The 13,122-nt window shown below is 50.6% G+C and overlaps 1 protein-coding gene across 1 annotated transcript in view; it reads right to left on the bottom strand.

The window, feature by feature from the left end:
• CSMD2 (CUB and Sushi multiple domains 2) overlaps positions 1 to 13,122 on the bottom strand; it is a 268,001-nt gene that overhangs the window by 103,649 nt on the left and 151,230 nt on the right. The window contains exons 23-24 of the mRNA XM_037061417.1: positions 11,222 to 11,409; positions 828 to 1,022 (exon numbers count right to left, since the gene is read on the bottom strand). Coding sequence (XP_036917312.1) covers positions 828 to 1,022; positions 11,222 to 11,409 — 383 coding nt within the window. The remainder of the gene's footprint in view (positions 1 to 827; positions 1,023 to 11,221; positions 11,410 to 13,122) is intronic.

The raw sequence follows: 13,122 nt of genomic DNA, 5'->3' as shown, positions 1-13,122 counted from the left end.
TGCAGGAGAAATCAGACAGAGGGCAGGTGACCTTGGGGGCCTCCCGTCAGCTGTCCACCCTCTGTTCTGCTCACTCCCAGCTTGGGCTTCTGCCTGGCGGGGCTGCCGGGAGGTGCACCGCCACTGATGTGGAGCAGGGAGTTCTGGGGACACTGCCCTGCCCTGCCCGGGCATCCATCCCTGACCTGGCATTGGCCCCAAACCCACCCTGATTCTATCACGGGCCCTTCCGTGCCACGTCGATCCCAGCCCTCTCACTATTAACATGACATTGGTCCCTGGAGGCCCAGCCCTGAGGAGCATTTTGGGAACTTCTTCTGCTTACAAGCAGAACCAGAGCTAATCTGCTGCTCCCACGGCCGATGCCCCACCTGGGTAGTGCCTGTGTAAGTAGAGAGCTGTGGCTTCCCCAGACTGGCCCCACTAGGAGAGGCCAGCCCCTGTGTCCCAGGCATCTCCTGTTCCCACCCATGGCACCCTGTTCCGCAGGGCGTGGACCTCAGAGCCAGGCTCTTCCACCTGGGCAAAGGGTCTTGTTTTTCCACTAGGGTGGCCACCATGCTCTCGAAGTTCTGACACTCCATCCCATCTGCTAGGTTTCCATGCTGAGTGTGTGGGGGGGACACTGTGTGATCGGAGATCTGAGAGAGATGACGTACCGACAGGGACGAGTCCACCTGGTGACTCATCAGCCTTTCTCGTCCACAGCGAACCCAAGGAGCTCCCTGCTTTGAGGGCCCTCCTCCCCCTTCCCCTTGCCCAGAGCCCCTCCTGCCTCTGGCGTACCCTCAGCCCCTCCTCCTCCCTCCCCACCCCAGTGCCACCACCTGTGCACACTGGCCGGGGATTGTTCCACACGGGCTTCCCGTCGGGCCCCAGAACGCAGGTGAGTGTGGAGGAGCCCTCGACTTCATAGCCGCCATGGCAGTAGTAGGTGATGGAGGAGCCCAGCTTGAGGTCAGACCCCACTCGCGTGCCGTTCTTGATTGAACCAGGATCGAAACATGACTCTCGTGGGTTTTCTGGAAAAACGAAAAAGGAACACATACACAGGACTCATTAGTGGCCTAATTATAGGGTGCAGCCCCCCAAAGGAAGCCCAGACCCTAATTGGCCACAGAGCACATGGAGACTTGGGATTGCTGGCCCTAGTCCCTCAGGCCTGGAACCCCCTGAATCTGGTTAGAAATGCAGGGCTGGAAGTCGCCTTCACCCTGCATTCCAGGGTGAAGTTGCACCTCCTCGCCCTGCATGCCCGCCCTGATTCACAAGGGAGGGAGCCGCAGGCAAACCTCCGAGCGCTCCGTCATCCCTTAGCCCACTCTCCCCGGGGAGGCACGCGGTGCTCTGACCGGCAGGAGCTGAGTCACACCCCAGCCTTCCTCAGATTTAGGAAGGAAGTAGGAGACTCCACTTTAGCCTCTGGGATATGTCTAGGTCTCCAATACAGTTTTCCAGGGCTTTGCACTGGGGCATTGCGCGCTTGCTAGTTCCTTAAAGGAGCAGAACTTTTCCATTTGGATGCTGCACTTATATGTCTACCCGATCACTTGTACCACGGACATGCCTAACTGGCATCCATTCTGTCCCTCTGCACAGGACAAGAGTGGATGTGATGCTGCCTGAGCAGTTACGGGGCCAGTCAGGCCCCTGGATCTCCACAGGCTTCCTCACCCTCCTTGGTCCAGGACCACTGATGGTCAGGAGGCCTGTGGTCAGGGCCGGGCAGGGTCAGGGCACAGCTGAGGCAGGTCGGTATCAGGGAGATGCCACCGAATATCGGGGCTCCCCCGGGGTCTGGGAGGCTGGGCTACCAAGAGGTCTAGAGACGGAGGGTTCACAGCGAGGCACTCAGAAATTCAAACAGCAGATGTGAGGAGGAAAGAGCCAGAAGAGAAGGGATCAGACTTCGGAGAAGAATGGCTCAGGAGGAAATTTGCTGATGGTTGTCATTGTCACCTGGGTGCCATTTAAGCTACTTATACAAGGGCAGCCGTGGCTTGGGAGCGTGTTGCTCTGTTGCCTGTTGCCGCTGGCCCGCCGACTGACAGAAGGTGGCTCTGAGTCTGCGATCCTGCTGCGTGCGGCTGCCGTTGCGGCGGGCCCCTGCGGCGGGCCCTGCGCTTCGTGTCTGCCCACACCCAGGCGTGGAAAGGTCTGGGACACACCACTGACTTCAAACTCAAGCGACACCCAGAAAATGGTCTCTCACTTAGTAGAGGGCTCCTCCGCGGGTTCTGCGGGTGCTCTGTGACGTGTCCCCTTGACTCCCACATCAGCCCTGTCCTCCCTGTAAACTTGGGTGGCTCTGGGCAAGGGTATGACTGGCCATTGGGCGATTCCTAGGTGAACCACAGAGAAGCAGGAACTGTCGCCGGGTCTCATAGGTCCTCTGTCCTTTTTATAAATTCAGAGTGGGTCAAATTTTATTTGAAGTGCAGAGAAATTAAGTAACGCGGGACCAAATTCACACAGTTCATTCGAGGCGAAACTGGCTGTGGCATCCAATATCCATTCTCCACCTTCATCCTTAAATTAAACCCTCCCCCTGCCCCCAATTTTGTGCAGAGTAGCAAGGCACCAGCTAAAATCTATACCTTCCAGGCTCCTGCACAGCTAGATCTGGCCAAAAAGATATAAACACTGGTCAAATAACAGCCACTGTCTCACGAAGAGCAAAACCCAAGATCCTTACAGGCCTTCACCGTCCTGCATATTCTGCCTCTAATCCTCCATGACCTCAACTCCTACTGTTCCTTTGCTAACTTTGTTCCAACCACACCGGCCTCTGAGTACAGAATGTCCCCCTTGCCCACCCGGCTCCCTCTCTCACCAGTTTAAAGATTTCACTCATTGTCTAAGTTTGGTTAGACATCTGGGGCTGGAAATCACTGAGAGTGACACCTTCGGGACCAGCCATCTAAAATCTCAGCGTTCCTTTCCCCAACACTCCCCGTCATCCTCGGCTTTTTTCTCTGCACTGAGAGCGACACTGTCTCAGGTGCTACGCATTTACCTAATTTTTTTCTCTCTCTCTCTCTCCACTGGAGTGCAGGTTTCAAGAGGACAGATTTCCCGTTTTCTTAGCTGCTGCAGCCCGGTGCCTGGCACACGGTAGGCACTCAGTAAATATTTCTTAAGTGGGTAAGTGTGGGATTTCTAGAAAAGCTGCTTAAGGGAAGGTAACAAGCGAGAGAGTGCGTTTTGGCCCTTCCTCCAATCTTTCCTTCCTCCTTCCCGCAGTCTGGAATTCCAACAGCGCTGTGGGACCTCCAGGCGCCATCTGCCCCCTGAGACAACCTTGGGGATAGGAACTGCGCACTAGCGTGGTACAGCAGAGAGACAAAAGGAACTGTGGTGAGGCCGCTTCATTGGACCTAGATGACAGTGTCCAGGATTCCTTTCACAGGAAGGAACATAAACTTCCACCTCATATAAGCAACTATGCGTTTAGGTCACTGCTGTCCTGGCACTGGGACCCCAGAGGGGTGTGACTGCCCCAGAGCTATGTCCTGTGTCAGGACGTCCCTCCGTCCAGCCTCTGCACCACAGACTCCTACACTTTCCAATGCTGCCTTCTCTTGGGCAGCTTTCTGAACACTGTCTTTGTCTGCAAAATTCTGTTTTCTTCTTCTCTACTATAGCATGTATGGCATTACCTTGTAATTTGGCAAGTGTATTTCTTTTCAGTGGGTTCTGAACTCATAGAGGACAGCGGGCATCACCTAATCTTCTTTGAACCCCGACAACCGGCACAGAACTTGGCACCCGTGGTGGCCGTATTTGATCCATAATAGGGGCTTAATCAATGGATGCTGAATTGATTGGCTGAATACCCCAGGGCTGGGAAAACCAACAACCACATTAACGATGCAGACCCTGTTCTACAGTTAGTCACCTGTCAGAGCAAGAAGAGCTTATCTGCCAACATTGTCACATTAATCATAATGATAAGGATAATGGTGATGATGATAGCCTTTTACATGGGAATATCACTTTGTAATTTCCAAAGCATGCTACGATCTGTTATTTCATCTATGTATCACATGGCCTCTGCAGTGGGCTGGACCAGGCACACCCAGGCATTCACTGTCCGGGTTCTGGATGAGGGATGGCCTCTGCAGTGGGCTGGACCAGGCACACCCAGGCATTCACTGTCCGGGTTCTGGATGAGGGATTCGGTGATCAGACAGGCTAAATAAGGTTTCAAGTCATTCAACTGTTAAGAAGTAGAATTGAGACCAAGATTAGGTCCACCGCCTGCCAAACCAGAGCTCAGCAGTGAATGATAAAACTAAACCACTAAAACATCCTGATGATAAATAAAAGCCAAGCTCTCCAAGAAGGGACAATTAAAAGAACCACCTTCACCCTGGCTGAGAGGCTCAGTTGCCTGGAGCATCATCCCATACACCAAAAAGTTGTAGGTTTAACTCCTGGTAAGGGCACATACCTAGGTTGTGGGTTTGACTAATGGATATTTGTCACATCAATGTTTCTTTCTTTTTTCTCTTTTCCTCTCTCCAAAATCAATAAACATATTCTGGAGTGAGAATTAAAAAAATAAACAAAAGAATTAGCTTTTTGAACTCCCTAATAGATAAGAGCCATTTTCAAACACTAATAAAAAAGAGAGAGAGAGAAGCAAACAACCAAAACACTCAACCAGTAAAGATCTCTTTTAAAAAATCTGAATTAGAGCCACGCACTGAAATGTAAGTGGCCTTTATAAAACAATAGTGGGTCTTTGATTACTGATGTGGAAAGGGGCCTAAGATCTATATTTCTGGGCAGAAAAACAAAACAAAGCAAAAGCAAATCACCCATATTACAGATGAGCACATATGGTGTGATTCCATTCATATAGAGCTGGGGTCAGAAAGCTATAATTCATGGGCTCCCTGCCTGCTTTTATAAATAAAGTTTTATTGGTACACAGCCATGCCCTTGTGTTTACATACCACCCACGGATGTTTTAACATTATAACAGCAGAGTTGAGCAGATACAACAGAGGCCATCTGGCCCGCTAAGCCTAAAATATTTACTATCTTGCCTTTTCCAGAAAAAGTTTGCCAACCCTGGCCCAGAGTTTATATTACTTTATATTTATATAAGATATATGGAATGAGATAACAACCCATTAATAATGGTACTCAGGGGATGGGAGTGACAGAAGGTGTTAAGTGTTTGGAGTATATCCTATATGCTTCTGTTTGAATTTCTCCTACAAACAGGGGCTACTTTTAAAACAGGCAGCAGTGAAGAGACCGGCATTTTGAATTTCCAAAGGAAGACCCACGGCAGCGGTGGGGGGTGGCCATGGTAGGAGCAGGTGTGGGAATCTGGCTGCAACTCCTTGGCTCAGTGTGACCCCCAAGGGCTTGAAAGAGAAAATAGGTACTTTTTACTACCTCCCAGTAAAGGTCGCCTTGGCCTTTCCCGAGCTGTTTCGGATTCTCTGACGCATGCTTTGAACTCTCTGCCCTCTGTCTGGACACTATCTCACCCCTGCTCTCGCACAGCGGGTTCTTCTCAACATTCATGTCTCGGTTTCAATGTCTCCTGCTCCGCAAACCCTTTACCTTGACCGACTACCATGCTAAACTGGGGTCCTCATTTCTCTTTTTCAGAGTAGCTTGTTCTTCCCTAATGTCCTATGCTTCTCACTTCTTGTTTGTCTACTTCCCTCACTCACTCTACACTACCTTAGAGCAGGACACGTGACCGTCCTGCTCACTGTTGTACTCCCTGAACCCAGCACAGGGCATGGCGGGAAGAAGCAGCTCAATAAACGTCGGTCAAGTGAGCAGATGGTACCTACACTTGTTCGTGGCTGTCCTAGCCTGTCCTTGCCCAGAAAGAGGCCCCTGTGCCTGTTGGGAGATGAGAGTGAAGGTTCCCACCCATCTATTCTGCTGATGTGTCTGGCCTGGTAAGAGACAATAATCTCCCTGGGACTCATTTTTTAAATATTTTTAAAATTTATTTATCATTTGAGGGGAAGGGAAGGAGAGAGGGAGAGAAACGTCAATGTATGGTTGCCTCTTGTGCGTCCCCTGCTGGGAACTGGCCTGCAGCCCAGGCATGTGCCCTGACAGGGAATTGAACCGCGATTCTCTGGTTCACAGGCCTGTGCTCAATCCACTGAGCTACACCAGCCAGGGCTTCATTTTTAATAACTGTCTTCCAAAGACAGAACCCTCCTCATCCCCTTTGATTCCTTCTAGCAAAAGTTAAAAGCTACCCAGGAGCGTGAATTCAGATGAGAAGTGCCACCAAGTGTGGTCTCACAGAATCCCACAAATGACAGGATTGATTGCCTTCAGAATCATTTCCTGGGAGGCCTGTCCGAAGATGATGAGACACCACAGCCGCCTTCCAGGAGCAACTGAAGGAACCGCCCACCTTGGCCTTGCAGTGAGCTGGGCTGCCGGTGCCGACTCCTCATCCACAACAGAGATGTCGGTGGTCTGGGATGAGAGCTCCATGGAGGCAGGGACTTCGTTTTGCTCCTTGCTCTGTTCTCAGCCCTTAACAGTGTCTGGCACTTAGTAGGTTCTCACTAAATATGTGCTAAGCGAACAAATGGTAAGAATGCCTGGTTTGCTCCAGCTCCTTATGAAAGAGCTGACTCTCAGGACACTGCCTGGTGGACTCTTGACTTAAGCCTGGTCAAGCTGATGGACTCTGACAGATCCTTTGGGATGCAAAACAGGATGTGATTCAAAGTCCAGAGTGATGCAGCCACCCTTTAGGACAATGGAGAAGTGATGGAAATTAATCTGCAGACAGAGGAGAATGCAGCAAATAATTCAGAAAGGAGCAAAGGACCGCTCACAATTGAGCAGTCTGGAGTAGAGGCGCGTTATCTCACCCTCTGACCCTCCCACACTGACCTCAATCCCTTACACTTCCTGTCCTTGGGCTCTTATATTCTAAAAATGCATTCCCTTTCGGTGGTGAGTTTTTGTTATCTGTAGTGTTAAAACACAGAGCCCCTTTGAGCTTAAATTAGTTTGGCTGTTAGCTGCTTTTTCTTTTTTTTTTGGTATCAAGTTAGTTTGAATTTCTGATTTTTTTTTTTGCATTTTTAAAGTAATGGATTATTCTGCCTTTTTTTTTTTTTTTTTTTCTTAAGTTAGTCTGAATGGATTTCTTGATTTGAATGTAAATGGTCCTCAAGATGGAACCAAACCGTTCCTGCCTTCCTTCCACTTGGGAGCTGACAGGATAAGGGAAGACTTCTGGTCTGTTGGCCTGGGTGGGGTTGGACCCGAGAGGTGTTTTCACCGGGCTCCGCCCAGCTGAGTCTGCAACAGCTCTCCATTGGCTCCTCCCACTTCCCAAAGCAGGACCCTCGAAGTCACAACTCCCAGGAGACGGGGATGCTCAGCATTAGCAGAGCCCTGGATCTCTTGACAAGACAGGCATCTGTGTTTGGATGGATGATGGCTTCTAGATGCATGAAGCCATATCTTCCCTCCCTGGGATCCAGGCCTGACTCAGCAAATCCTCGCTGGACCACACCTCCCCCCAGAGCGCTCTGCAGGCTCCCAGAGTGCAGTGTGTCTCAGTTCTGTGCTAAGGACCAGAGAGGTATCCAGGACACACACACTTATCACTGACATTCATGTCATATATACACATGTATCACATTCGGCTGCCCTTTCTTTATTATGATTTGCTAATACTGTGCTTTTTACAAATTGAAGGTTCGCGGCAGCCCTGTGTCAAGCAAGTCTACCAATGCCATTTTTCCAACAGCATTTGCTCACTCCACGTCTCTGTGCCACATTTTGGTAATTCTCACCAAACCTTTTCATTATTATCACATCTGCTATGGTGACCTGCGATCAGTGATCTCTGATGGTACTGTTGTAATTTGGGGGGGCACCATGGAGACAGTACCATGAAGACAGTGCGTGTTCTGCCTTTTCCACCGTTTCCCCCATTTCTCTCCCTCTCTCAGGCCTCCCTGTTCCTGAGATATGACAAGTCCAGTTAAAAACTCTAACATAGGCTCTAAGTATTCAAGAGAAAGAAAGGGACAACGCAGTAAACATCTTTGTCTTATTTTTACAAAATGGTTACGGCCGCCCCAGCCTTCAGCAGCCCCCACCCTGGCCGGTCGGCAGCTGCCAGCACAGGGGACAGACTGTCCACCAGGAAAAGGATTCTGATCTGCCCAAGGCTCAGATGATGGTTCGAGATTTTAGCAACAAAATATTTTTAAATTAATGTATGTACATTGCTCTTTTTTAGACATAATGCTATTGCCCACTCTACAGACTATAGTACAGCATAAATACAACTTTTCTATGTACTAGGAAACAGAGAATTCATGTGACTAGCTTTACTGTGACATCCACTTTCTTGTGGTGGTCTGGAACCAAGCCCACAACGGCTCCTGTACTCAACATCATAATCGTACTTTATAATTTTCAGTAATCAGAAAAGAAAATGTACTTGTTCCAGTGGGCTAACCCCATGAAGAAGGGTACAGACCCTTCTCCCTTCCAAACAAGGGCAGAGCAAACGAAATAGCCGTCACTCAGGGAAAAGGCACTGGGATGGAGGTGGGTGGATCAATACGCACCAGGCGCCTTGGCACTGGTGCCCTGCTGGGTGGGGTGCCCCTTGACCAACCCTCTTTCACGTGGTACCACTGTCCCTCTTGGAAAGATTTGGAAGCGATGCTCAGAGAAGTTATGCAACTTGTTTAATGCCTACTAGTCAATAGGTGACAGAGGCCACCTCTGTAAACACATTGAGCACAGGTGTCACTGAGGCCATGGGGTCTGGTGGCACAGTAGACCCATTCTGGGAATCCAGGGATCCTGGGATAGGGAGGAGACCAAGGCAGGAGTCCCTGCATCCCAGCAAATGGCCTACCTATGCAGAGACCGGGAGACAGAGTAGCGGGGGTGGCTAATACTGGGGGTGTGCAATCTGAGAAAGATGGAGGGCAGCTCCAGGTCTCGCCAGATACGCCCCACCCCAAACAGACACATTTATCCTGGTACTGATGCCACAGATCCTAATAAGGTGGTGAAGAGAGCATGGGGGTGCTGTGCCTCCCCACTCCCCTCTCCTCACTCCCCAGTAACTGGCCTCCTTCAGTCACCTGGCCCAGTAGGACGGCATTTAGGTAGGCCTTATTTCCTGGGACTGTGATTTGGACCTGAGGACTCCTCTAGATATGATTTTGGGTCAACAGAGAAAAATGGAAAGGACTTTTTGGGGGGAAAGAGGACCTGGAGGTGTGCCTCTAACCCATGGAGTCAGTGGAGAAGATGGCCAGTGACCAGCGGCCATCTAGGGGAGAGGTGGCCACAGCCAGGACACTAGGGAAGAAGCTAAGGGAGTTTGTACCCAGTAACTTACTACACTCAGGGATGGTGAAATGAAGTCATCTTGTAAGGAGGCTGGAAGTGATAACCTTTGGGGTGAAATTTTGGAATGTCCACCAAGAAGAAGACTCAGGTAGGACAAGTCAGAAGTCACTCGGGTGGCTAGTAAGGCTTGTCTGGGTTAAAGGATGTTACCTGTGGTGGCTCCAAGTGCCATGTTTATGTGACTTTTTTTTCTGGCTGTGTTCAACTATTTGGAGGTGGGTATAACGAAGGGTGAGCTTTTGCAGGGTTTACGCAATAGAAGGACCTCAGACCAGGAAAACTGAGGGTGCTGAGGAGGGCACGATTTGAGAGATGACTGAGAGGGAAAACGATGATGGTGCCGATGACGGGGCAGCGGGGATGGTGATGGGTGGAGCGGTGGGGGCCCAGGCTGTGTCTAAGCTGTGTCTTCTGCCAGAACCCCGCCGCTACAGTGCTGACTCAGTGGTATCGGCATGCGGAGCAGGGTTTGCGGGTGTGCAGGAGGGTTGTCGAACGGTGGGCATCTGGAGGAAGAGACAACTGCAAAATCTCTTCCCCAGGCCAGCCACGCGAGGGGAGAAGGCCACAAGCGAAACGCTCTCTCATCTGTGCACCCAGTATCTTCTAGAACTGGATCTGACAGACAGCAGACAAATGGTAGTTACGAGGCTTTTGATGAGTCAATGGGTGTAAAGTGCGTGGTTAGCCATTTTTATGATTGATAGCATTTGCGAGCTCATGTGAGATATTTGCAGGAGTTGCCAAAAATATTTAATGAAAGAGCACTTTAAAAGGCTACTGAGGTCCTACCAGCATCCTTTTATGCAAGTGGGGGACATGAGCCAGAAGCCTTTTATTTTTACCGGGTAATGGGGCTCCATTTGTTCGCATGGGCTGATGGGCCGGGGTGAACTTGGGTCACAGTTGCACTAACAAAATCGATCATCTCTTGAGTGTCTGAAGCACACACTGGCTCTTAGACTCAGACACAGTATATGCAAGCATACAAGACCCTTTAATTTTAACCTCCTGAAACATAATTAGATGAAGATGGAGAAATGGATTCCAAGCGATAACGACTTGTCAAGCTCACCCATCAAGCAAGACATGGAGTTCGGATTTGGATAATGGGGTCTGGGATAATTAGGGAAGAAGAGAAGGTCAAGGAGAGAGTAGAAGCAGGCGGGGCGCCCTGGAGCCCGGAACTACTTTTACGACTATGACGACTCCCGTTCGATATTACAGAATGCCCAGTGCGTGCCGGGACCTGCACGTTGATGCGTGAGCTCATTGATCTTTACGATTCTGTGAGACGGGACATATTCTAGCCTCACTTTGTAGATGCGCAAACGGAGTTTTCAGATGTTAAATGAACTTGCCCAGGTCCACACAACCGCGGACCCGCTCATGCTCCCTGAACCCAGTGAACCCGACAGACGCGACCAGACGGCGATGGGCGTTGTTTTGTGAGTGGGCTTTTCCTGGGACGGAGCCTCGCCCACTCCTCTGTGTTCTGTCTTTGGCTCCTTTAGTGCCGCCACGGCAGAGCTGAGTGGTCGTGATGGAGATGATGTGGCTCACGGCTGAAAATGTTTACCATTTGGTTTTTTAAGAAAAAACTTTCTGATCCCTGCTCTTGACCCTGACACAACTGAACTTGTTTTCATTAACTCAGAAGTACAATGAGAATAAAAGAATGGGAAAACTGGAGGGATGAGAGCACGCGATCACAAAGTATCAGAGAGCATCCAGTCCACGGCAAGGTACCAGAGTATGGCCAGGAGTGTCCTTGGGGCAGCGGTGCGCGCACCGTGACCCCGGGAATGGGATGAACTGCCCTCACCTGTGTAGTCGATGACGAAGCCTGCATTGCTCACGGACGCATCACTGCGGAAGGCGAGGAAGAGGCTGTTGCTGCTGCTCTCGATGCGGCTTGGGAGCTGGGAGCCGTAGAAGCTGCCTATGAGAGGGCTGAGAGAGTCCCGTCCATCGTAGATATGGAGGAAGTCATAGCCAGGCTCCAAGTTAAAGCTGGGGAACAAAAACATCCCACCCCCCCACCAGACTAAGGTCAAAAAAGGCTTGAACTGGGCACAAAGTTGGTCTAACACCTAAAATTCAATTACTGTATACCCTATCATAGAATAAAAGACAAAACTATATGATCGTTTCAGTACAGTTGTCCCTTGTTATCTGTGGGGGAGCCTCCCGGACAGCAAGCCCCCCATCCCATTGGCGCCCAGCCCCTGAGGCTTCCAGGGTGGGGGCAAGGATGAAGCCCCAGTGACCGCCCCGTCAGTGGAGCAGACGGAAGACGCAGGTTTGGGGCTGAGGAGGCGGGTTCCAGAGACAGGACCCAGAAAGCTGGCGCGGAAACTTCACGACCCCTTTTAAAAAATTATTTTAAAATGGAAATAAATTTGACATATACCACTGTGTAAGTTTCAAGTGTACAAGTTGACTGGATACATTTATATACACACTGTAGTGATAATTAGCATCTTTATCACCTCACAGAATTATCATCCCTTTTTAGTGGTCAGAATAATTGAGTTCGAGCCTCCTAACAGTTTGGTGGTGATAAGGCAATGTTGTCTGTACCCACTGCACTGTGCGCAGAAGGGAAGCTGAGTTACGACTCTGCAGGCCCAGGGCTCAGCAGGGCAGGTCCAGAGCCCCGGTTTCTCCCTCCCTCTGGGGTTCTTTACGCTGTGCGAAACTGCACCTTCTTTTCCAAGGGGGAAGGAGCTACCCAGGGAGCCACTCCGAGGCGGGAAGGGGCATGTGTCACGGAGGACCCCAGCTCCTCTCCCACACCCCCGAGCCGGTTCTCGGCTCCCCCGAGGATCCGCTACCACCCCATTCCTGGCCCCGACAGCTTGCCTCTTTCTCAGCTATCCCGGCCACAGTGTGGGAAAAACATCTATTTTTAAAACTGTCTTAGTTTAGTAAGTGGAGTATTAGAGTCCTTGAATGTATCGGTAATTTATCCCACTGGAATGGAGAGAGTGAGAAATGATAGAACATTCCAAGGACTGGCAAGAATGTGGGGCCGCTGGAGCTCTCCTACCCCACTGTTGGAAAACTGTTTCACAATATCTACTCGATCTGAACACATGCCTTACAATGCTGTGATTCCACTCTTAGGTATCTGTTCAATGAAGGCAACTGGTACCAATGAAGCAGGTAAAGGTGAAAACGACAGAGTGAGAGGAACTGAGTGTGCAGAGAATAAACTTCTGATGCAAACTCGCTTACAGTCCAGCCATGGGCTGAGAAACCCAGAGACCCTACTTGTCTGGACTGAGAGTACAGTGTACTTCCGCCCTTTAGCTAAGACACGTGGCGGAGCGAGGGGGCCGTGGCATCCAGGACAAAGGGGTGGGGGCGGCAGAGAGATGGGATGAGGGGCAGAGCCAGATGTGCACCGGCCTCTTTCCCACATGCCACCTTCTCACGCTGGCATCGGCTGCAGGCTCACCCCATCATTGCTGGGAGGGATGGTCTCTTGTCCCGTAACTGAGCTTCTACCCACGGGCTCTCCTAAAAGCCACCAGGGAAGGGATTTGGACCGGGCCAGTCTCGGTCACAGATTACAGCTCCACCACTCCCTAACTGCCTCCCTCCAATCATGGGATCTTTTCTGAGTACCCTCAATATGCCAGGCACCCTGCAAGGTGCCCAGGGCATGGGGTGTGCCAGGCACCACCCCTTCTTCAAGACAGTGATGGGGCTGAAGGAGGT

Source organism: Sturnira hondurensis, unplaced genomic scaffold (genome assembly GCF_014824575.4).
Source record: "Sturnira hondurensis isolate 20B ecotype Veracruz unplaced genomic scaffold, ASM1482457v3 Scaffold0013381, whole genome shotgun sequence".
Taxonomy (NCBI): Eukaryota; Metazoa; Chordata; class Mammalia; order Chiroptera; family Phyllostomidae; genus Sturnira; species Sturnira hondurensis.
This window is presented reverse-complemented; position numbering and strand designations above follow the sequence as displayed.